This window comes from Ranitomeya imitator, chromosome 3, assembly GCF_032444005.1.
Source record: "Ranitomeya imitator isolate aRanImi1 chromosome 3, aRanImi1.pri, whole genome shotgun sequence".
In the NCBI taxonomy this organism is placed as follows: Eukaryota; Metazoa; Chordata; class Amphibia; order Anura; family Dendrobatidae; genus Ranitomeya; species Ranitomeya imitator.
In genome coordinates this window covers 343,151,961-343,178,120 of record NC_091284.1, presented here as the reverse complement: position 1 = coordinate 343,178,120, position 26,160 = coordinate 343,151,961, and the positions used below count along the sequence as shown (strand labels likewise).

General features: G+C 44.8%; 1 protein-coding gene across 2 annotated transcripts in view; it reads left to right on the top strand.

Annotated features, from left to right (window-relative positions):
- The window catches only part of LAPTM5 (lysosomal protein transmembrane 5), a 186,186-nt gene that overhangs the window by 72,016 nt on the left and 88,010 nt on the right, over positions 1 to 26,160 (top strand). For both annotated transcript variants that reach the window (XM_069756797.1, XM_069756798.1), the window contains exon 5: positions 3,212 to 3,340. In XM_069756797.1, coding sequence (XP_069612898.1) covers positions 3,212 to 3,340 — 129 coding nt within the window. The remainder of the gene's footprint in view (positions 1 to 3,211; positions 3,341 to 26,160) is intronic.

Below are 26,160 nucleotides of genomic sequence, written 5' to 3'. Positions count from 1 at the left end.
ATGGCTCGTTTTTTGCTGGACAAGATGACCTTTTCAGTGGTACCATGATTATTTATATCCGTCATTTTGATCGTGTGTTATTCCACTTTTTGTTCGGCGGTATGATGATAAAGCATTGCTTTTTGCCTCATTTTTTTTTACGGTGTTCACTGAAGGGTTAACTAGTGGGACAGTTTTATACTTCGGATCATTATGGATGCGGTGATACTAAATATGTGTACTTTTATTGTTTTCTTTTTCATTTACATAAAGAAATGTATTTATTGGAACAATATTTATTTTTATTTTTTTTTCCTTATTTAGGAATTTAAAAAAAAATATTTTTACACAATGTAATTTTTTTAAACTTTTTTACATTGTCTCAGGGTGGGACATCACTATATAGTGTCAGATCGCTGATCTGACACTTTGCAAAGCAATATGTCAGATCAGCGATCTGACAGGCAGTGCAGGAGGCTTACCGGCGCCTGCTCTCAGCAGGCACTGACAAGCCACCTCCCTGCAGGACCCGGAAGGACCCCTGCGGCCATCTTGGATCCAGGGCCTGCAGGGAGGAGAACGGAGGAGACCCTCGGAAGACAGCGATCACATCTCAGGGTCTCAGGGAAGCACGCAGGGAGCCCCCTCCGCCAGAATGCTGCAATCATGTTTGATCACAGTGTTCCTTGGGTTAATGTGCCGGATAGTACATCAGATGTCAGAAAAAAAAATCCTGTGCAGGTCCAATGTAGTCCAGCTAATCCGATGTAGTCCAGCAAATGGAAACCTGAAAAGAACATGCACATAAACCACAGAAAAATAAAACAAAGACACTTTCCTTCATTCAACACTTTATTAAAAAAGTTCCCACTTCCCAGCCCCGTAGGTTAAAATGGGTATGTTTGGATATGTGCCTTCAGTACATGTAAAAACGTTTGCAATACATTGCCACATGCAGCAAAAATTGTATGACAAATTTTGGTGTTCTTTTTACCCATTTCCATGCATCACAATGTAGGATCTAGGGATAAAACAAAATTTCTATAGTAAAAATTTATTTTTATTTCTACACCACCCAATGGTAAGAAATTTTGTGACACATATGGAATCAATATGATCACTGCACCCCTATATAAATTTATTGAGAGGTGTAGTTTGTAAAATGAGGTCACTTAATTGGGGGGTTCTGCTATTCTGGCACTTCAATGGCATTGCCAATGTGACTTGACAGCCTCATACCATTCCAGAAAAATGTGCACTACAATATGGCGCTCCGTCCCTTCTGAGCTTTGCACTGTACCTCAAAAGTAGATTTTTCAACCATATATGAGGTATTTGCGCATTCATGAGAAATTGCATAACACATACTTGGGACCAAAGTAATATTTTAGTGGAAAAAATTGTAATTTTCAACTGACTTAGCCCAATGTTAACTAATTAAGTAAATCACCTTTCCATTAAAAAGGCTCAATACATCGCTAGATAAATTCCTCAAGAGCTGTAGTTTCAAAAATGGTTACGCTTGTGGGGGATTCTGCTGTTTTGGCATGTCAGAGGCTCTTCAAATATGACATGGTATCCGCAATCTGATCCATACAAAATTGCAATGCAGAATTCTCTTGCCGCTCCTTCCCTTCCGAACCCTGTTGGGTGCTCAAAGAGTAGTTTTCCACCACATGTGGTATATCAGTGTACTCAGGACAAATTGCACAAGAAACTGTATCATCCATTTTCTCCTGGTACTCTTGTGAAAATGAAAAATTGGGGGCTGAAGCAAGATTTTTGCTGGAAATATGTATTTTTTCATTTTCACGACTCAACGTTATAAAATTCTGTGAAGTACTTGTTGGTTCAAGATGCTCACCAAACTTTTAGCATCCGCTGCCTATTTCAGCTAAAATTGTGCTCCGGAATTCAATTGGTGCTCCTTTCTTCCCAGCCCTGCCGTATGCCCAAACAGTAGTTTAACACCACATATAGGGTATCTGCATACTCAAGATAAAATGCACAACAAATTGTAGAGTTCACTTACCCTTCTGAGAATGAAAAATTTTGGGCTAAATTAACATGTTTGTGGGAAAAATGTATTTTTTTTATTTTCAAGGCTAAACAATATAAAATTCTGTGATGCACCTGTGGATTCAAGGTACTCGCCACACCCCTAGATACATTCTTTAAGGGACGTGGTTTCCAAAATGGGGTCACTTGTTGGGGGTTTCCACTGTTTAGGCACATCAAGGGCTCTGCAAACATGGCATTGCATACGCTATCTATTACAGCCAATTTTGCACTCCAAAAGTCATTTAGCCCGACTTCCTTTCTGTGCCCTGCCACGCATCCTAACAGTAGTTTTCCATCACATATGGAGTTTCGGTGTACTCAGGAGAAATTTCACAGCAAATTGTATGGTACGTTTTCTCTTGCTACCCTTGTGATAGGGTTACTAAACTTCTTGAATGTGACCTTGAGCACTTTGAGGGGTGCAGTTTTTAAAATGGTGTCACTTTTGGCTATTTTCTGTCATATAGGCCCCTCAAAGTCATATCAAACGTGATGTGGTCTGTAAAAAAAAGTTTTTGTAAATTTTGTAGGTCAAATGAGAAATTGCAGATAAACTTTTAAACCTTCTAACTTCCTAATCAAAAAAATTAGGTTTGAAAACTGATGCTGATGTAAAGTAGCCATATGGGAAATGTTAGTTATAAATTATTTTTATACAGCATGACTAACTGGTTTTAGAATATAACACTTGAAAGTTAGAAAATTGCTACATTTTAAAAACTTGCAATAAAATTTGGATATTTTCAGAAATAAATATAAATTTACCACTAACATAGTACAATTTGTCACAACGAAACAATCTCAGAATCACTGTGATATGTTGAAGTGTTCCAGACCTATTACCATATAAAGTGATATTGGTCAGAATTGTAAAATTTGGCCTGGCCAGGAAAGAGAAAACAGGCTTCTTGGTGAAGGGGTTAAAAGGTCGATATTAACTTTTAGAATTGCTACATTCAAAGGCTGGCAGTAGATTTCAGAACCTCTTTGTCTTATAACAGACTTTTACATATATAAAGGGGTTCTTTAAGAATAAGATCAAATGTCATCCCTGATATAATTCAAACTACAGCTTGTCTATGTGTATTGTGTGTGTGTTTGTGTGTGTGTTTGTGTGTGTATGTAGAACACTTAAATGTGAATGCTTATGATATTTGTTGATTTTTTGTAGGCAATATCCAAGCTGGAGACTGAGTCAAGGCATTGGAGTTCTTTTCAGATGTGCCTTAGATTCATGATTACCTGTAGCTGTTATGTTGAAGTTCCCACCTTCATAAACCTAAGTCCTACAAATTACAATGTATGTAATAGATATTTATACAATGTTATGTTTTATATAATTTATACTATCCACCATTTCAATGTTAACGTCATAAATAGTGTTGAGCATTCCGATACCGCAAGTATCGGGTATCGGCCGATACTTGCGGTATCGGAATTCCGATACCGAGATCCGATATTTTTGTGATATCGGGTATCGGTATCGGAAGTGTAAAATAAAGAATTAAAATAAAAAATATTGTTATATTCACCTCTCCGGCGGCCCCTGGACATCTGCGCGAGGAACCGGCGTCCGGCACGGCTTCTTTCTTCAAAATGCGCGCCTTTAGGACCTGTGGTATGACGTCCCGGCTTCTGATTGGTCGCGTGCCGCCCATGTGACCGCCACGCGACCAATCAGAAGCCGCGACGTCATTCCTCAGCTAAAGTCCTAGAATGAGCGCCTTTTAGGACCTGAGGAATGACGTCGCGGCTTCTGATTGGTCGCGTGGCGGTCACATGGGCGGCACGCGACCAATCAGAAGCTGGGACGTCATTCCACAGGTCCTAAAGGCGCGCATTTTGAAGAAAGAAGCCGTGCCGGACGCCGGATCCTCCCGCTGATGTCCAGGGGCCGCCGGAGAGGTGAATATAACAATATTTTTTATTTTAATTCTTTATTTTACACTTTAATATGGATCCCAGGGCCTGAAGGAGAGTTTCCTCTCCTTCAGACCCTGGGATCCATGAGGATACATTCCGATACTTGACGTCCCATTGACTTGTATTGGTATCGGATATCGGTATCGGCGATATCCGATATTTTTTGGGTATCGGCCGATACTATCCGATACCGATACTTTCAAGTATCGGACGGTATCGCTCAACACTAGTCATAAATAATTTTTGCTGGATCAGCACAGATAAGACTGAATTCACATTTAGCATCAGGGGCAAACATCAGGTGCACATCTATCAAGCTGTCTTCGGAGCCGTACCATACATTTTAGCTGGTGGCTTTGTCAGTTTCTGTGGCGTGCACACCTTGAATATTATGTATGTTGTTTGCCTCAGTATCTGTAAGCCAAAACAAGGAATGGAACAATCATAAGGAAAGTATAATAGAAACGCGTCACCACTTCTGCATTCTGTTACCCACTACTGGTTTTGGCTTACACATATGCAGGTAAAACTGTTGGAATAATGCTTATTGTTGTATACAGTTCTGTGAAAAATTGTCCCCTTCCTGATTTCCTATTCTTTTTTATGTCTTCCACACTTAAATGTTTCAGATCACCAAACAATTTTAAATAGTAGACAAAGATAACACAAGTAAACACAAAATGCAGTTTTTAAATGAAGGTCTTTATTATTAAGAGAAAAAAATCCAAACCTACAAAGCCTTGGGTGAAAAATTTATTGCCCCCTCTTATAACATAAATTAACTGTGGTTTAATACATCTTTGGGAAGCTGAGTTAAAATTCCTTAGCCACACCCAGGCCTGATTACTGCCACACCATTTCTCTATCAAGAAATCACTCAAATAAAATCTGCCTGACAAAGTAAAGCAGACCAAAAGAACCTCAAAAGCTAGACAACATGCCACAATCCAAATAAATTCAGGAACAAATAAGGGCATTTATTTGTCCAGCAAACCACAGTGTGAGTCATTATTCACAAATGGCAAAAATATGGAACAGTGATTAACCTTCTCAGGAGTGGCTGATGAAAAAATTACCTCAAGAGCGCAGCGATGACTCATGCAAGAGGTCACAATAGACCCCAAAACATCAAAGAACTGCAGGCCTCACTTGCCTCAATTAAGGTCAGTGTTCATGACTCCACCATAAGAAAGAGCCCGGGCAAAAAAGACCTGCATGCCAGAGTTCTAAGATGAAAACTACTGCTGAGCAATAAAAACATAAAGGCTTGTCTCAGTTTTGCCAGAAAACATCTTGATGATCCCCAAGCCTTTTGGGAGAGTACTCCATGGACTGACGAAAAAAAGTTTAACTTTTTGGAAGTTGTATGTCCCATTAATTTTTGCATAGAAGTAACACAGCATTTCATAAACGGAACATCATACCAACAGTAAAATATGGTGGTTGCTGTGATTGTCTGGGGCTATTTTGCAGCTTGATTGCAGTTCCTGCTGCTAAGGGTGGCCCAACCAGGTATTAGGTTTAGGAGGCAATCACTTTTTCACGCAGGGTCCTATAGGTTTGGATTTCTTTTTCCCTTAATAATAAAGATCTTCATTTAAGAACTGCATGTTGTGTCTACTTTTGTTGTCGTTGTCTAATATTCAAATTTGCTTGGTGATCTGAAACATTTAAATGTGACAGACATGCAAAAGAATAGGAAATCAGGAAGGGGCAAACACATTTTCACCCAACTGTATATTGTAACAGCTACTATTTACTACTGGCTAATAGTGCATGAGATTTTGTCTCCAGCAGTAGTGTTTTATTTCTAATAATACACTGTTAAAAAGCAAAAAAACACAGGAAGTTCATGTTCACTGTGTGTAGCTGGAATGTTGTGAATTCTGTGGCTGAGTTCACTTCTGTGGTCACAAGTGGTATTGCAGTCTCTGGGCTTCCTCCCTCAGGTGTTTTGGTGAGCTCGTTGGCTGCCTTGCTATTTAGCTCCACCTGAGTCTGTCTTCCTTGCTCCTTGTCAATGTTCCAGTGTTGGATCTGAGCTACTGCATCTTTCCTTGGGCCTGCTGCTCTGCTAGATAAGTGCTTCTAGTTTGTTTTCTGTTTTTTCTGTCCAGCTTGCTATTAACTTTTGCTGGAAGCTCTGAGAAGCAAAGGGGTGCACCGCCGTGCTGTTAGTTCGGCACGGTGGGTCTTTTTGCCCCTTTGCGTGGTTTTCGTTTTAGGGTTTTTTGTAGACTGCATAGTTCTCTTTGCTATCCTCGCTCTGTCTAGAATATCGGGCCTCACTTTGCTGAATCTATTTCATTCCTACGTTTGTCTTTTTATCTTGCTAACAGTCATTATATGTGGGGGGCTGCCTATTCCTTTGGGGTATTTCTCTGAGGTAAGTCAGGCTTGTATTTCTATCTTCAGGCTAGTCAGCTCCTCAGGCAGTGCCGAGTTGCATAGGTAGTGATAGGCGCAATCCACTGCTGCTTATAGTTGTGTGAGGATAGATCAGGTACTGCAGTCTACAGAGATTCCACGTCTCAGAGCTCGTCCTATTGTTTTTGGTTTTTGCCAGATCTCTGTATGTGCGCTGATTACTGCACGCTGTGTTGCCTGATTGCCAGCCATAACAGTACAAGGAGCCACACCAATGATTCCCAATAGAGGGAAAAAAGAAATCCTGACATCATTTTTTTTTCTTAGCTCTGTCTTCAGTCTTTTTTTTCCCCTAGACATTAGAGTGCTTCAGGACACAGCTGTGGACATGGATATTCAGGCTCTGTGCTCCTCAATGGATAATCTCGTTGTAAATGTACAAAAGATTCAAGATACTATTGATCAGAAATCGATGCTAGAACCAAGAATTCCGATTCCTGATTTGTTTTTTGGTGACAGAACTAAGTTCCTGAGCTTCAGAAATAATTGTAAGCTATTTTTGGCCTTGAAACCTCATTCTTCTGGTAATCCTATTCAACAGGTTTTGATTATTATTTCTTTTTTGCGCGGCGACCCACAGGACTGGGCGTTTTCTCTTGCACCAGGAGATTCTGCATTGAGTAATGTTGATGCATTTTTCCAGGCGCTGGGATTGCTTTACGATGAGCCTAATTCAGTGGATCAGGCTGAGAAAAATCTGCTGGCTTTATGCCAGGGTCAGGATGATGTAGAAGTATATTGTCAGAAATTTAGAAAGTGGTCAGTACTCACTCTGTGGAATTAATCTGCACTAGCGGCTTTGTTCAGAAAGGGTCTCTCTGAAGCTCTTAAGGATGTAATGGTGGGATTTCCTATGCCTGCTGGTTTGAATGAGTCTATGTCCTTGGCCATTCAGATCGGTCGTCGCTTGCGCGAGCGTAAATCTGTGCACCATCTGGCGGTATTGTCTGAGAGTAAACCTGAGCCTATGCAGTGCGACAGGACTATGACTAAAGTAGAACGGCAAGAACACAGACGTCTGAACAGACTGTGTTTCTATTGTGGTGATTCTACTCATGCTATTTCTAATTGTCCTAAACGCACTAGGCGGTTCGATAGCTCTGCCGTTATTGGTACTGTACAGTCCAAATTCCTTTTGTCCATTACCTTAATGTGCTCTTTGTCATCGTATTCTGTCATGGCATTTGTGGATTCAGGCGCTGCCCTGAATCTGATGGATTTGGATTATGCTAAACGTTGTGGATTTTTCTTGGAGCCTTTGCGGTGTCCTATTCCGTTGAGAGGAATTGATGCTACACCTTTGGCCAAGAATAAGCCTCAGTACTGGGCCCAGCTGACCATGTGCATGGCTCCTGCACATCAGGAAGTTATTCGCTTTCTGGTACTGCATAATTTGCATGATGTGGTCGTGTTGGGGTTGCCATGGCTACAAACCCATAATCCAGTATTGGATTGGAACTCTATGTCGGTAACCAGCTGGGGTTGTCAGGGAGTACATGGTGATGTTCCATTTTTGTCTAATTCGTCATCCATTCCTTCTGACATCCCAGAGTTCTTGTCGGACTTTCAGGATGTATTTGAAGAGTCCAAGTCTGATGCCCTACCTCCGCATAGGAATTGTGATTGTGCTATCGATTTGATTCCTGGTAGTAAATTCCCTAAGGGTCGTTTATTTAATTTGTCCGTACCTGAACACACCGCTATGCGCAGTTATGTGAAGGAGTCCCTGGAGAAGGGACATATTCGCCCATCGTCGTCACCATTGGGAGCAGGGTTCTTTTTTGTAGCCAAGAAGGATGGTTCGCTAAGACCGTGTATTGATTACCGCCTTCTTAATAAGATCACTGTTAAGTTTCAGTATCCCTTGCCATTGATTTCTGACTTGTTTGCTCGGATTAAGGGGGCTAGTTGGTTCACCAAGATAGATCTTCGTGGTGCGTATAATCTGGTGAGAATCAGGCAGGGAGATGAATGGAAAACGGCATTTAATACGCCCGAGGGTCATTTTGAGTATCTGGTGATGCCGTTCGGACTTGCCAATGCTCCATCTGTTTTTCAGTCTTTTATGCATGACATTTTCCGTGAGTATCTGGATAAATTCTTGATTGTTTACTTGGATGACATTTTGATCTTCTCAGATGATTGGGAGTCTCATGTGAAGCAAGTCAGAATGGTTTTCCAGGTACTGCGTGCTAATTCCTTGTTCGTGAAGGGATCAAAGTGTCTCTTCGGTGTGCAGAAAGTTTCATTTTTGGGGTTCATCTTTTCCCCTTCTACTATCGAGATGGATCCGGTTAAGGTTCAGGCCATCCAGGATTGGACTCAGCCGACATCTCTAAAAAGTCTGCAGAAATTCCTGGGCTTTGCTAATTTTTATCGTCGCTTCATCTGTAATTTTTCTAGCATTGCCAGACCATTGACCGATTTGACCAAGAAGGGTGCTGATTTGGTTAATTGGTCTTCTGCTGCCGTGGAAGCTTTTCAGGAGTTGAAGCGTCGTTTTTGCTGTGCCCCTGTGTTGTGTCAACCTGATGTTTCTCTTCCGTTCCAGGTCGAGGTTGATGCTTCTGAGATTGGTGCAGGGGCGGTTTTGTCACAGAGAGGTTCTGGTTGCTCAGTGTTCAAACCATGTGCTTTCTTTTCCAGGAAATTTTCTGCTGCTGAGCGTAATTATGATGTGGGCAACCGAGAGTTGCTGGCCATGAAGTGGGCATTCGAGGAGTGGCGTCATTGGCTTGAGGGTGCTAAGCATCGCGTGGTGGTTTTGACTGATCATAAGAACCTTACTTATCTTGAGTCTGCCAAGCGCTTGAATCCTAGACAGGCCCGTTGGTCGTTATTTTTTGCTCGTTTTGATTTTGTGATTTCATACCTTCCGGGCTCTAAAAATGTGAAGGCGGATGCTCTGTCTAGGAGTTTTGTGCCCGACTCTCCGGGGTTATCTGAGCCGGCGAGTATCCTCAAGGAAGGAGTCATTGTGTCTGCCATTTCCCCTGATTTGCGGAGAGTGTTGCAGAAATTTCAGGCTAATAAACCTGATCGTTGTCCGGCCGAGAAACTGTTCGTCCCTGATAGGTGGACTAGTAAAGTTATCTCTGAACTTCATTGTTCGGTGCTGGCCGGTCATCCAGGAATCTTTGGTACCAGGGAGTTGGTTGCTAGATCCTTCTGGTGGCCATCTCTGTCACGGGATGTGCGTGCTTTTGTGCAGTCCTGTGGAATTTGTGCTAGGGCTAAGCCCTGCTGTTCACGTGCCAGTGGGTTGCTTTTGCCCTTGCCGGTCCCGAAGAGGCCTTGGACACATATTTCGATGGATTTCATTTCTGACCTTCCCGTTTCTCAAAAAATGTCGGTCATTTGGGTGGTCTGTGATCGCTTTTCTAAAATGGTCCATCTGGTGCCCTTGGTTAAATTGCCTTCCTCCTCTGATTTGGTGCCTTTGTTCTTCCAGCATGTGGTTCGTTTACATGGCATTCCTGAGAATATTGTTTCTGACAGAGGTTCCCAGTTTGTCTCGAGGTTCTGGCGAGCCTTTTGTGGTAGGATGGGCATTGACCTATCTTTCTCCTCGGCCTTCCATCCTCAGACTAATGGCCAGACCGAACGAACCAATCAGACCTTGGAAACATATCTGAGATGTTTTGTTTCCGCTGACCAGGATGATTGGGTGTCATTTTTGCCGTTGGCTGAGTTCGCCCTTAATAATCGGGCCAGCTCGGCTACCTTGGTCTCTCCATTTTTCTGCAATTCTGGGTTCCATCCTCGTTTCTCTTCAGGACAGGTTGAGTCTTCGGACTGTCCTGGTGTGGATTCTGTGGTGGACAGGTTGCAGCAGATCTGGACTCAGGTGGTGGACAATTTGACCTTGTCCCAGGAGAAGGCTCAGCTTTTCGCTAATCGCAGACGCCGTGTGGGACCCCGACTTCGTGTTGGGGATCTGGTTTGGTTATCTTCTCGTCATATTCCTATGAAGGTTTCCTCTCCTAAATTTAAACCTCGTTTTATTGGTCCGTATAGGATTTCTGAGATTCTCAATCCGGTGTCTTTTCGTCTGACCCTCCCAGACTCCTTTTCCATACATAATGTATTCCATAGGTCGTTGTTGAGGAGATACGTGGCACCTATGGTTCCATCTGTGGAGCCTCCTGCCCCTGTTTTGGTGGAGGGGGAATTGGAGTATATTGTGGAGAAGATTTTGGATTCTCGTGTCTCTAGACGGAAACTCCAGTATCTGGTCAAATGGAAGGGTTATGCTCAGGAAGATAATTCCTGGGTTTTTGCCTCTGATGTCCATGCCCCAGATCTTGTTCGTGCCTTTCATGTGGCTCATCCTGGTCGGCCTGGGGGTTCTGGTGAGGGTTCGGTGACCCCTCCTCAAGGGGGGGGTACTGTTGTGAATTCTGTGGCTGAGTTCACTTCTGTGGTCACAAGTGGTATTGCAGTCTCTGGGCTTCCTCCCTCAGGTGTTTTGGTGAGCTCGTTGGCTGCCTTGCTATTTAGCTCCACCTGAGTCTGTCTTCCTTGCTCCTTGTCAATGTTCCAGTGTTGGATCTGAGCTACTGCATCTTTCCTTGGGCCTGCTGCTCTGCTAGATAAGTGCTTCTAGTTTGTTTTCTGTTTTTTCTGTCCAGCTTGCTATTAACTTTTGCTGGAAGCTCTGAGAAGCAAAGGGGTGCACCGCCGTGCTGTTAGTTCGGCACGGTGGGTCTTTTTGCCCCTTTGCGTGGTTTTCGTTTTAGGGTTTTTTGTAGACTGCATAGTTCTCTTTGCTATCCTCGCTCTGTCTAGAATATCGGGCCTCACTTTGCTGAATCTATTTCATTCCTACGTTTGTCTTTTCATCTTGCTAACAGTCATTATTAGAGTTGAGCGACCTTGACCTTTTTAGAGTCGAGCCGGGTTTTGCGAAACCCGACTATGTCCAAAGTCGGGTCGAGTGAAATCGGCCGATTATGACGTAAAGTCGGGATCGACCGAAACACGAAACCCAATGCAAGTCAATGGGGCAGCATAGTCGGCAGTGAGTGGGGGCCAGGAAAACACCTAGAGTGGCCATTTTAATGTCAAAACCATCCATTCTTCTTAATGAAGCTTGTCAAGCGTAATTTACCTTATAATAATTGGAAGGCATTTGAAATTGGGGGTCATTTGGCTAAAGTTGTGGGGGGTAGGGCTGGTTCAAGTAATTAGTGGGCCCAGGAAATCTGGACCACGTCACGGCAGTGGAGCAGGGAGAGGTAAGTATTTCAACTTTGCAAGTGCTGTGAACCTGAGCAAGCAGGGGGGGCCCACTCGTTGGCATTGGCACTGGCACAGGGCCCCTCAAAGTACAGCGGTGTGTTTGCACGGCGGGGGCGCCTCCCACCGGCAGCAACACTTTTGCGTACTATGAGAGGCCCTGTGCCAGTGACGTCGCCAACTAGTATTCCTCCCCCCACCTGATGAAGGAACCTGCACTTTCATCTGCACCTTCCTCTTTGTCCCCGTGTAAGGTGGTATGGTATGCGGGAAGAGCAACCTGACTTTCAGCAGGGTCACAATGTTGTTGTGTAGCGTGCACGGGGAATGTTGCGTTATGGGTCAATGTACCAGCAGACTCATCTATCACTGGCTGGGCAATGGGCACGATGAAGTGGAAACACAGATATAGGCCCAAAGAAGAAAGTGGGCTAAATGCAGTTCAAAATTGGTAACACAGGAATAACCAGGGGGCATTGCAGTGGAGGACAACTGGAATGAGAGGCTGACACAGAGAGTAGGGCCAAATCAGTAAGTAGTCGAAATGCAGTTCAAAATTGGCAACCGTAGTAAACAGGCGGCACAGCTTTGTTCAGTGGAGGAGAACAGCAAGGAGTGGCAGACACCGATAGTAGGCCCCAAACCAACTAGTACGCCAAATGCAGTTGTTCCATTTAACCACAATTTAATGAGAGCCTGAAGATAGAAGCTCAGGAAAGGCAACCTGGGGAACACCTTGGAGTGTAACACACCATCTCTCTCCACCCCATACCCATTTTGTATGGCCTAATGCAGTGTACTTTTCTACAACTACTAAACGAGAGTCGGAAGACCGAAGCAATGGCAAGGAAACCTGGGGAACACCTTGGAGTGTAACACACCCTCTCTCTACACCCCATACCCAATTTGAAGGTCTAATGCAGTGTAGTTTCCAAGAACTACTAAACGAGAGCCGGAAGATCGAAGCTCAGGAAAGGCAACCTGGGGAACACCTTGGAGTGTAACACACCCTCTCGCTACACCCCATACCCAATTTGAAGGCCTAATGCAGCGTAGTTTCCAACAACTACTAAACGAGAGCCGGAAGATCGAAGCTCAGGAAAGGCAACCTGGGGAACACCTTGGAGTGTAACAAACCCTCTCTCTACACCCCATACCCAATTTGTAGGCCTAATGCAGCGTAGTTTCCGACAACTACTAAACGAGAGCATGAAGATCGAAGCTCAGGAAAGGCAACCTGGGGAACACCTTGGAGTGTAACACACCCTCTCTCTACACCCCATACCCAATTTGTAGGCCTAATGCAGCGTAGTTTCCGACAACTACTAAACGAGAGCCGGAATATCGAAGCTCAGGAAAGGCAACCTGGGGAACACCTTGGAGTGTAACACACCCTCTCTCTACACCCCATACCCAATTTGTAGGCCTAATGCAGCGTAGTTTCCGACAACTACTAAACGAGAGCCGGAATATCGAAGCTCAGGAAAGGCAACCTGGGGAACACCTTGGAGTGTAACACACCCTCTCTCTACACCCCATACCCAATTTGAAGGCCTAATGCAGTGTAGTTTCCAAGAACTACTAAACGAGAGCCGGAAGATCGAAGCTCAGGAAAGGCAACCTGGGGAACACCTTGGAGTGTAACACACCCTCTCGCTACACCCCATACCCAATTTGAAGGCCTAATGCAGCGTAGTTTCCAACAACTACTAAACGAGAGCCGGAAGATCGAAGCTCAGGAAAGGCAACCTGGGGAACACCTTGGAGTGTAACAAACCCTCTCTCTACACCCCATACCCAATTTGTAGGCCTAATGCAGCGTAGTTTCCGACAACTACTAAACGAGAGCATGAAGATCGAAGCTCAGGAAAGGCAACCTGGGGAACACCTTGGAGTGTAACACACCCTCTCTCTACACCCCATACCCAATTTGTAGGCCTAATGCAGCGTAGTTTCCGACAACTACTAAACGAGAGCCGGAATATCGAAGCTCAGGAAAGGCAACCTGGGGAACACCTTGGAGTGTAACACACCCTCTCGCTACACCCCATACCCAATTTGAAGGCCTAATGCAGCGTAGTTTCCAACAACTACTAAACGAGAGCCGGAAGATCGAAGCTCAGGAAAGGCAACCTGGGGAACACCTTGGAGTGGAACACACCATCTCTCTACACCCCATACCCAATTTGAAGGCCTAATGCAGAGTAGTTTCCAAGAACTACTAAACGAGAGCCGGAAGATCGAAGCTCAGGAAAGGCAACCTGGGGAACACCTTGGAGTGTAACACAACGTCTCTCTACACGACGGAAGGGCTGATTCTTAGGAAGGAAGGCTGTTGGAAATAAGCATTGCGCGTCCGAGGGTGATTATATTCTTATTAGGTATATACTCACCCTCGGACGCGCCCTGCTTCTTTATTTGGAATGAATGTTTATTTGCAATGTGGTGTTGACTTTCTCTATTATTTTGGTAATTAATGATTTTATTATTTTCATTATTTTGCATCTTCTCGGCAATAATATAAAGAAGACGCGACAGGACAACACTCGGTGGATGCCATATGTGTGTTTTCAATTTAAAAAAACTTTCAGTTAACTACTTGCAGGAGAAAGTAATTGTAGCTGGTGGCCATTTTTAGTACTGTACCAGATTTTAGTTGTGTGTTTGTTTTTAATGTTAAAATGTCTGCATTTGATATCTCACCAGTATTTTCTTTTTTATAAGCAAAATACTTATTTTTATATTTTCTGATGTTGGTTCCAGGGGTACACGGCCAGCAGTGCCCTGGTCAGTGTAGTAGTAGTTGAAAGAATGGACCGCAGACAGGCATCGAAGGCCTAAAATAATAACACATGGCTGTAGGCAATTTTAAATTGGTTCCAGGGGTACACGGACAGCAGTGGTGTGGTCAGTGGAGGCCTAGTGGAAGGAGTGACCGCAGACAGGCATCGAAGGCCTAAAATAATAACACATGGCTGTAGGCAATTTTAAATTGGTTCCAGGGGTACACGGGCAGCAGTGACCTGGTCAGTGTAGTAGTAGTTGAAAGAATGGACCGCAGACAGGCATCGAAGGCCTAAAATAAAAAAATTGGGCTGGCTGTAGGCAATTTTAAATTGGTTCCAGGGGTACACGGGCAGCAGTGGTGTGGTCAGTGGAAGTCTAGTGGAAGGAGTGACCGCAGACAGGCATCGAAGGCCTAAAATAATAACACATGGCTGTAGGCAATTTTAAATTGGTTCCAGGGGTACACGGACAGCAGTGGTGTGGTCAGTGGAGGCCTAGTGGAAGGAGTGACCGCAGACAGGCATCGAAGGCCTAAAATAATAACACATGGCTGTAGGCAATTTTAAATTGGTTCCAGGGGTACACGGACAGCAGTGGTGTGGTCAGTGGAGGCCTAGTGGAAGGAGTGACCGCAGACAGGCATCGAAGGCCTAAAATAATAACACATGGCTGTAGGCAATTTTAAATTGGTTCCAGGGGTACACGGGCAGCAGTGGTGTGGTCAGTGGAGGCCTAGTGGAAGGAGTGACCGCAGACAGGCATCGAAGGCCTAAAATAATAACACATGGCTGTAGGCAATTTTAAATTGGTTCCAGGGGTACACGGACAGCAGTGGTGTGGTCAGTGGAGGCCTAGTGGAAGGAGTGACCGCAGACAGGCATCGAAGGCCTAAAATAATAACACATGGCTGTAGGCAATTTTAAATTGGTTCCCGGGGTACACGGGCAGCAGTGACCTGGTCAGTGTAGTAGTAGTTGAAAAAATGGACCGCAGACAGGCATCGAATGCCTAAAATAATAACACATGGCTGTAGGCAATTTTAAATTGGTTCCAGGGGTACACGGGCAGCAGTGACCTGGTCAGTGTAGTAGTAGTTGAAAGAATGGACCGCAGACAGGCATCGAAGGCCTAAAATAAAAAAATTGGGCTGGCTGTAGGCAATTTTAAATTGGTTCCAGGGGTACACGGACAGCAGTGGTGTGGTCAGTGGAGGCCTAGTGGAAGGAGTGACCGCAGACAGGCATCGAAGGCCTAAAATAATAACACATGGCTGTAGGCAATTTTAAATTGGTTCCAGGGGTACACGGGCAGCAGTGACCTGGTCAGTGTAGTAGTAGTTGAAAAAATGGACCGCAGACAGGCATCGAATGCCTAAAATAATAACACATGGCTGTAGGCAATTTTAAATTGGTTCCAGGGGTACACGGGCAGCAGTGACCTGGTCAGTGTAGTAGTAGTTGAAAGAATGGACCGCAGACAGGCATCGAAGGCCTAAAATAAAAAAATTGGGCTGGCTGTAGGCAATTTTAAATTGGTTCCAGGGGTACACGGACAGCAGTGGTGTGGTCAGTGGAGGCCTAGTGGAAGGAGTGACCGCAGACAGGCATCGAAGGCCTAAAATAATAACACATGGCTGTAGGCAATTTTAAATTGGTTCCAGGGGTACACGGGCAGCAGTGACCTGGTCAGTGTAGTAGTAGTTGAAAGAATGGACCGCAGACAGGCATCGAAGGCCTAAAATAAAAAAATTGGGCTGGCTGTAGGCAATTTTAAATTGGTTCCAGGGGTACACGGGCAGCAGTGGTGTGGTCAGTGGAAGTCTAGTGGAAGGAGTGACCGCAGACAGGCATCGAAGGCCTAAAATAATAACACATGGCTGTAGGCAATTTTAAATTGGTTCCAGGGGTACACGGACAGCAGTGGTGTGGTCAGTGGAGGCCTAGTGGAAGGAGTGACCGCAGACAGGCATCGAAGGCCTAAAATAATAACACATGGCTGTAGGCAATTTTAAATTGGTTCCAGGGGTACACGGGCAGCAGTGACCTGGTCAGTGTAGTAGTAGTTGAAAGAATGGACCGCAGACAGGCATCGAAGGCCTAAAATAAAAAAATTGGGCTGGCTGTAGGCAATTTTAAATTGGTTCCAGGGGTACATGGGCAGCAGTGTATGGTCAGTGGAAGTCTAGTGGAAGGAGTGACGGCAGACAGTCTTCGAAGGCCTAACATAACAAAATTGGGCTGACTGTAGGCACTTTTAAATTGGTTCCAGGGTAACACGGCCAGCAGTGGCCTGGTCAGTGTAGTAGTTGTAGAAAGAAGGGACCGCAGACAGGCTTCGAAGGCCTAACATAACAAAAATGTCAAAACAATGGTATTGTCAGTGCCAGGCATTGAAGGATGTCAGCGGCTAGACTACACATTGGTGAAGCTGTGAGAGATAATTTTGCTAGTGGTAGAGCACTGTTTGAGCTGGGGGGGGGAACTGTCTTGTGGCCGGCGGTACAGGCACAGGGCCCCTCATATTACAACGGTGTGTCTGACGTTGGGTGCGCACCACCACCGCCAGAGACACTTTATTGTACTATGAGGGACCCAGTGGCAGTGCCGTCGACCAAAAGCGGCCACACCCACCTCTTCAGACAAACAGCACTCTCAAGGGTCCAAGCGCAAAGTGGCGATAGCACGGCCCCGTGTGGGGAGTTTGGCCATTTCGTGAGGTGGAAACATGTCGTATGCTGGACAATCAGGTGAAGAAAATTACGAGATTGGAAAAGTCATTCAGAATAGTCCACAGGCAAGACCTTTTCATAGGAAAGCTAGGTGTCAGCCGGGCAGGGTGGGGCAAAAGATTTTGAAATCCAGTTGTGGTTCATTTTAATGAAGGTTAGATCATCTACATTTTGGGTAGCCAGACGAGTCCTTTTTTCTGTTAGTATTGAACCTGCAGCACTGAATACTCTTTCTGATAGGACACTAGCTGCCGGGCAAGCAAGCTCCTGCAATGCATATTCTGCCAATTCTGGCCAGGTGTCTAATTTGGATGCCCAGTAATCAAATGGGAATGACGGTTGAGGGAGAACGTCGATAAGGGATGAAAAATAGTTTGTAACCATACTGGACAAATGTTGTCTCCTGTCACTTTGAATTGATGCTGCAGTACCTGTCCTGTCTGCTGTCATAGAAAAATCACTCCACAACCTGGTCAGAAAACCCCTCTGTCCAACGCCACTTCTGATTTCTGCCCCTCTAACACCTCTGGTCTGCTGGCCCCTGGAGCTCGTGTGAGAACGATCACGGGCGCTGTGTGCAGGGAATGCCAGAAGCAAACGGTCAACAAGAGTTGATTGTTTTGTTGCTAATATTAGTTCCAAGTTCTCATGTGGCATAATATTTTGCAATTTGCCTTTATAGCGAGGATCAAGGAGGCAGGCCAACCAGTAATCGTCATCGTTCATCATTTTTGTAATGCGTGTGTCCCTTTTGAGGATACGCAAGGCATAATCCGCCATGTGGGCCAAAGTTCCCGTTGTCAAATCTGCGGTTGTGCTTGGTTGAGGGGCAGTTGCAGGCAAATCTACGTCACTTGTGTCCCTCAAAAAACCAGAACCCGGCCTTGCCACGCCACCAATTTCCCGTGCCCCCGGGAAAGCTTCCTCATTAAAAATATACTCATCCCCATCATCCTCCTCATCCTCCACCTCCTCTTCGCCCGGTACCTCGTCATGTACACTGCCCTGACCAGACAATCGCTGACTGTCATCAAGGCTTTCCTCTTCCTCTGGTGCAGACGCCTGATCCTTTATGTGCGTCAAACTTTGCATCAGCAGACGCATTAGGGGGATGCTCATGCTTATTATGGCGTTGTCTGCACTAACCAGCCGTGTGCATTCCTCAAAACACTGAAGGACTTGACACATGTCTTGAATCTTCGACCACTGCACACCTGACAACTCCATGTCTGCCATCCTACTGCCTGCCCGTGTATGTGTATCCTCCCACAAAAACATAACAGCCCGCCTCTGTTCGCACAGTCTCTGAAGCATGTGCAGTGTTGAGTTCCACCTTGTTGCAACGTCTATGATTAGGCGATGCTGGGGAAGGTTCAAAGAACGCTGATAGGTCTGCATACGGCTGGAGTGTACAGGCGAACGGCGGATATGTGCGCAAAGTCCACGCACTTTGAGGAGCAGGTCGGATAACCCCGGATAACTTTTCAGGAAGCACTGCACCACCAGGTTTAAGGTGTGAGCCAGGCAAGGAATGTGTTTCAGTTGGGAAAGGGAGATGGCAGCCATGAAATTCCTTCCGTTATCACTCACTACCTTGCCTGCCTCAAGATCTACAGTGCCCAGCCACGACTGCGTTTCTTGCTGCAAGAACTCGGACAGAACTTCCGCGGTGTGTCTATTGTCGCCCAAACACTTCATAGCCAATACAGCCTGCTGACGTATGCCAGTAGCTGCCCCATAATGGGAGACCTGGTGTGCAACAGTGGCAGGTGCGGATGGAGTGTTTGTGCGACTGCGGTCTGTGGACGAGCTCTTGCTTCTGCAGGAGGACGAGGAGGAGGAGGAGGAGGGGGTGCGAACGGCTACAGACAACTGTTTACTAGACCGTGGGCTAGGCAGAACTGTCCCAAACTTGCTGTCCCCTGTGGACCCTGAATCCACCACATTTACCCAGTGTGCCGTGATGGACACGTAACGTCCCTGGCCATGCCTACTGGTCCATGCATCTGTTGTCAGGTGCACCTTTGTGCTCACAGATTGCCTGAGTGCATGGACGATGCGCTCTTTAACATGCTGGTGGAGGGCTGGGATGGCTTTTCTGGAAAAAAAGTGTCGACTGGGTAGCTCGTAGCGTGGTACAGCGTAGTCCATCAGGTCTTTGAAAGCTTCGCTTTCAACTAACCGGTAGGGCATCATCTCTAACGAGATTAGTCTAGCTATGTGGGCGTTCAAACCCTGTGTACGCGGATGCGAGGCTAAGTATTTCCTTTTTCTAACCATAGTCTCATGTAGGGTGAGCTGGACTGGAGAGCTGGAGATCGTGGAACTAGCGGGGGTGCCGGTGGACATGGCAGACTGAGAGACGGTGGGAGATGGTATTGTTGCCGCCGGTGCCCTAGATGCAGTGTTTCCTACTACGAAACTGGTGATTCCCTGACCCTGACTGCTTTGGCCTGGCAAAGATACCTGCACAGATACAGCAGGTGGTGCGCTAAATGGTGGTCCTACACTGCCGGAAGGGATGTTGCGTTGATGACTAGCTTCATTGGCCGAGGGTGCAACAACCTTAAGGGACGTTTGGTAGTTAGTCCAAGCTTTCAAATGCATGGTGGTTAAATGTCTATGCATGCAACTAGTATTGAGACTTTTCAGATTCTGACCTCTGCTTAAGGAAGTAGAACATTTTTGACAGATGACTTTGCGCTGATCAATTGGATGTTGTTTAAAAAAATGCCAGACTGCACTCTTTCTAGCATCGGATACCTTTTCAGGCATTGCAGACTGAGCTTTAACCGGATGGCCACGCTGTCCTCCACCAGGTTTTGGCTTTGCCACGCGTTTTGGGCAAGATACGGGCCCGGCAGATGGAACCTGTGGCGATGTTGATGCCTGCTGCGGCCCCTCCTCCTCTGCTTCAGAACTGCTGCCGCCTGCACCCTGTTCCCCCAATGGCTGCCAATCGGGGTCAAGAACTGGGTCATCTAATAACTCTTCTTGTACCTCCTGCGCAACTTCGTCTGTGTCACCGTGTCGTTCGGTGGTATAGCGTTCGTGATGGGGCAACATAGTCTCATCAGGGTCTGATTCTTGATCAGCACCCTGCGAGGGCAATGTTGTGGTCTGAGTCAAAGGACCAGCATAGTAGTCTGGCTGTGGCTGTGCGTCAGTGCACTCCATGTCAGATTCAATTTGTAATGGGCATGGACTGTTAACTGCTTCACTTTCTAAGCCAGGGACGGTATGTGTAAAGAGCTCCATGGAGTAACCCGTTGTGTCGCCTGCTGCATTCTTCTCTGTTGTTGTTTTTGCTGAAGAGGACAAGGAAGTGACTTGTCCCTGACCGTGAACATCCACTAACGACGCGCTGCTTTTACTTTTACCAGTTTCACGAGATGAGGCAAAAGAGCTAGAGGCTGAGTCAGCAAGATAAGCCAAAACTTGCTCTTGCTGCTCCGGCTTTAAAAGCGGTTTTCCTAATCCCAGAAAAGGGAGCGTTCGAGGCCTTGTGTAGCCGGACGACGAACCTGGCTCCACAGCTCCAGACTTAGGTGCAATATTTTTTCCCCCACGACCACCTGATGCTCCACCACTACCACTACCCTCATTACCAGCTGACAATGAACGCCCCCGGCCACGACCTCTTCCACTAGACTTCCTCATTGTTTTAAAAACGTAACCAAACTAACGTTATTTGTTGCAGTCACACAACTTACACGGTGAGCTATAACTTCAGTATGATTTAGCTACCCCTTTACAGGTTGGTGAGACCACAGCGAAAATCAGGCCCAATGTTACACACTCTTTTTTTGGTGGCTGCAAATTAGAGAGATGCCCCACACGCAGGACTGTCACTGAAGCACAAATGTTAATATTAATGTCACACTATTATTTTTTTTTTATTTTTATTTTTTTCAGGAACACTTTAGAAACCCCCCAAAAAAAAAAAAATAGATTTTTGCAGGGAGAATTTAGAAAACAAATGTAACAAACTATATGCTTTCTATGGGCCACTGAGTGAGAGATGACGCACACAGGAATCAGGAGTGGCACACAAGCCCAGAGGCCAATATTTTTCTACCAATGATTGATGGAGTTATTTTCTCTGGTAGATTTTGGAACCCAAATCAAGGAAAAAAAATGTAGGCTTTCTATGGACCACAATTGGAGAGAGAGAGAGAGAGAGAGATGGCACACCCAGGAGTCAAGACTGGCACACAAGCAGAAAGGCCAATATTAATCTCCCACTGTTTTTTTTTTTTTTTTTTTTTTTTTTTTTTCAGGGAGACTTTAGAAAAAAAAATAATAAAAAAAATATGATTTTATCAGGAAGAATTTAGAAACCAAATAAAATAAAATGATTTTTTCAGGGAGAATTTATAAAACAAATAAAAACAAAAATAGGCGTTCTATGGCCCACTGACTGAGAGATGACGCACACAGGAGTCAGGAGTGGCACACAAACCCAGAGGCCAATATTTTTCTACCAATGATTGATGTAGTTATTTTCTCTGGTAGATTTTAGAACCCAAATCAAGGAAAAAAAATATAGGCTTTCTATGGACCACAATTGGAGAGAGAGAGAGAGAGAGAGAGAGAGAGAGATGGCACACCCAGGAGTCAAGACTGGCACACAAGCAGAAAGGCCAATATTAATCTCCCACTGTTTTTTTTGGTTGTTTTTTTTTTTTTTTTTCAGGGAGACTTTAGAAAAAAAAATAATAAAAAAAATATGATTTTATCAGGAAGAATTTAGAAACCAAATAAAATAAAATGATTTTTTCAGGGAGAATTTATAAAACAAATAAAACCAAAAATAGGCGTTCTATGGCCCACTGACTGAGAGATGACGCACCCAGGAGTCAAGACTGGCACACAAGCAGAAAGGCCAATATTAATCTCCCACTGTTTTTTTTTTTTTTTTTCAGGGAGACTTTAGAAAAAAAAATAATAAAAAAAATATGATTTTATCAGGAAGAATTTAGAAACCAAATAAAATAAAATGATTTTTTCAGGGAGAATTTAGAAAACAAATAAAACCAAAAATAGGCGTTCTATGGCCCACTGACTGAGAGATGACGCACACAGGAGTCAGGAGTGGCACACAAACCCAGAGGCCAATATTTTTCTACCAATGATTGATGTAGTTATTTTCTCTGGTAGATTTTAGAACCCAAATCAAGGAAAAAAAATATAGGCTTTCTATGGACCACAATTGGAGAGAGAGAGAGAGAGAGAGAGAGAGAGAGAGATGGCACACCCAGGAGTCAAGACTGGCACACAACCAGAAAGGCCAATATTAATCTCCCACTGTTTTTTTGGTTGTTTTTTTTTTTTTTTTTTCAGGGAGACTTTAGAAATAAAAATAATAAAAAAAATATGATTTTATCAGGAAGAATTTAGAAACCAAATAAAATAAAATGATTTTTTCAGGGAGAATTTAGAAAACAAATAAAACCAAAAATAGGCGTTCTATGGCCCACTGACTGAGAGAGAGAGAGAGATGGAACGCTTAGTACTGGCACACAAGCCCAAAGGGCAATATTAATCTCCCTTTTTTTTTCCAGGGAGAATTTCTAAAACCCCAAAAAAAAATAAAATAGGCTTTCTATGGCCCACTATTTGTGAGAGAGATGGGACGCTCAGGACTGGCACAGATGGCACGCTCAGGACTGGCACAGAAGCCCAGAGGCCAATATTAATCTCCCTTTTTTTCTGGGAGAATTTATAAAACAAAAAATATTTAAATAGGCTTTCTATGGCCCACTATTTGTGAGAGAGATGGCACGCTCAGGACTGGCACAGATGGCACGCTCACAACTGGCACACAAGCCCAGAGGCCAATATTAATCTCCCTTTTTTCAGGGAGAATTTCTAAAACCCAAAAAAAAAATAAAATAGGCTTTCTATGGCCCACTATTTGTGAGAGAGATGGGACGCTCAGGACTGGCACAGATGGCACGCTCAGGACTGGCACAGAAGCCCAGAGGCCAATATTAATCTCCCTTTTTTTCTGGGAGAATTTATAAAACCAAAAAAATATTTAAATAGGCTTTCTATGGCCCACTATTTGTGAGAGAGATGGCACGCTCAGGACTGGCACAGATGGCACGCTCACAACTGGCACACAAGCCCAGAGGCCAATATTAATCTCCCTTTTTTCAGGGAGAATTTCTAAAACCCAAAAAAAAAATAAAATAGGCTTTCTATGGCCCACTATTTGTGAGAGAGATGGGACGCTCAGGACTGGCACAGATGGCACGCTCAGGACTGGCACAGAAGCCCAGAGGCCAATATTAATCTCCCTTTTTTTCTGGGAGAATTTATAAAACCAAAAAAATATTTAAATAGGCTTTCTATGGCCCACTATTTGTGAGAGAGATGGCACGCTCAGGACTGGCACAGATGGCACGCTCACAACTGGCACACAAGCCCAGAGGCCAATATTAATCTCCCTTTTTTCAGGGAGAATTTCTAAAACCCAAAAAAAAAATAAAATAGGCTTTCTATGGCCCACTATTTGTGAGAGAGATGGGACGCTCAGGACTGGCACAGATGGCACGCTCAGGACTGGCACAGAAGCCCAGAGGCCAATATTAATCTCCCTTTTTTTCTGGGAGAATTTATAAAACCAAAAAAATATTTAAATAGGCTTTCTATGGCCCACTATTTGTGAGAGAGATGGCACGCTCAGGACTGGCACAGATGGCACGCTCACAACTGGCACACAAGCCCAGAGGCCAATATTAATCTCCCTTTTTTCAGGGAGAATTTCTAAAACCCAAAAAAAAAATAAAATAGGCTTTCTATGGCCCACTATTTGTGAGAGAGATGGGACGCTCAGGACTGGCACAGATGGCACGCTCAGGACTGGCACAGAAGCCCAGAGGCCAATATTAATCTCCCTTTTTTTCTGGGAGAATTTATAAAACCAAAAAAATATTTAAATAGGCTTTCTATGGCCCACTATTTGTGAGAGAGATGGCACGCTCAGGACTGGCACAGATGGCACGCTCACAACTGGCACACAAGCCCAGAGGCCAATATTAATCTCCCTTTTTTCAGGGAGAATTTCTAAAACCCAAAAAAAAAATAAAATAGGCTTTCTATGGCCCACTATTTGTGAGAGAGATGGGACGCTCAGGACTGGCACAGATGGCACGCTCAGGACTGGCACACAAGCCCAGAGGCCAATATTAATCTCCCTTTTTTTCTGGGAGAATTTATAAAACCAAAAAAATATTTAAATAGGCTTTCTATGGCCCACTATTTGTGAGAGAGATGGCACGCTCAGGACTGGCACAGATGGCACGCTCACAACTGGCACACAAGCCCAGAGGCCAATATTAATCTCCCTTTTTTCAGGGAAAATTGATAAAACAAAAAAAAAAATTAAATAGGCTTTCTATGGCCCACTATTTGTGAGAGAGATGGCACGCTCAGGGCTGGCACAGATGGCACGCTCAGGACTGGCACACAAGCCCAGAGGCCAATATTAATCTCCCTTTTTTTCTGGGAGAATTTATAAAACCAAAAAAATATTTAAATAGGCTTTCTATGGCCCACTATTTGTGAGAGAGATGGCACGCTCAGGACTGGCACAGATGGCACGCTCACAACTGGCACACAAGCCCAGAGGCCAATATTAATCTCCCTTTTTTCAGGGAAAATTTATAAAACAAAAAAAAAAATTAAATAGGCTTTCTATGGCCCACTATTTGTGAGAGAGATGGCACGCTCAGGGCTGGCACAGATGGCACGCTCAGGACTGGCACACAAGCCCAGAGGCCAATATTAATCTCCCTTTTTTTCAGGGAGAATTTATAAAACCAAAAAAAAAAATAAATAGGCTTTCTATGGCCCACTATTTGTGAGAGAGATGGCACGCCTAGGGCTGGCACAGATGGCACGCTCAGGACTGGCACACAAGCCCAGAGGCCAATATTAATCTCCCTTTTTTTCAGGGAGAATTTATAAAACCCCAAAAAAAATAAAATAGGCTTTCTATGGCCCACTATTTGTGAGAGAGATGGCACACTCAGGACTGGCACACAAGCCCAAAGGCCAATATTAATCTCCCACTGTATTTTTATCAGGGAGAATTTATACACCCCACAAAAAAAAATACAGAAAAATGAAAAGGCTTTCTATGGCCCACTATGTGAGAGAGATGGCACACACAGGGATGGCACTCTAGCAGAAATGCCAAATTGCCAATCTTAATCTCCCACCAAAAAAAAAAAAAAAAAAAAAACAGGGAATGTCCTACAATTACTATCTCCCTGCCTGCAGTAATCTCAGCCAGGTATGGCAGGCAGCTACTATCTCCCTGCCTGCAGTAATCTCAGCCAGGTATGGCAGGCAGCAACAAGGAGTGGACTGATGCACAAATGAAATAAAAAGTGTGGACAAACAAAAAAGATAGCTGTGCAGAAAGGAAGGAACAAGAGGATTTGTGCTTTGAAAAAAGCAGTTGGTTTGCACAGCGGCGTACACACAGCAATGCAGCTATCAGGGAGCCTTCTAGGGCAGCCCAATGAGCTACAGCGCTGAGGGGAAAAAAAAAAAAAAAAAAAACTTCCACTGTCCCTGCACACCGAGGGTGGTGTTGGACAGTGCAAATCGCTGCAGCACAAGCGGTTTTGTGGTTAATGGACCCTGCCTAACGCTATCCCTGCTTCTGACAAAGCGGCAGCAACCTCTCCCTAAGCTCAGATCAGCAGCAGTAAGATGGCGGTCGGCGGGAACGCCTCTTTATAGCCCCTGTGACGTCGCAGACAGCAAGCCAATCACTGCAATGCCCTTCTCTAAGATGGTGGGGACCAGGACCTATGTCATCACGCTGCCCACACTCTGCGTTTACCTTCATTGGCTGAGAAATGGCGCTTTTCGCGTCATTGAAACGCGACTTTGGCGCGAAAGTCGCGTACCGCATGGCCGACCCCGCACAGGGGTCGGATCGGGTTTCATGAAACCCCGACTTAGCCAAAAGTCGGCGACTTTTGAAAATGTTCGACCCG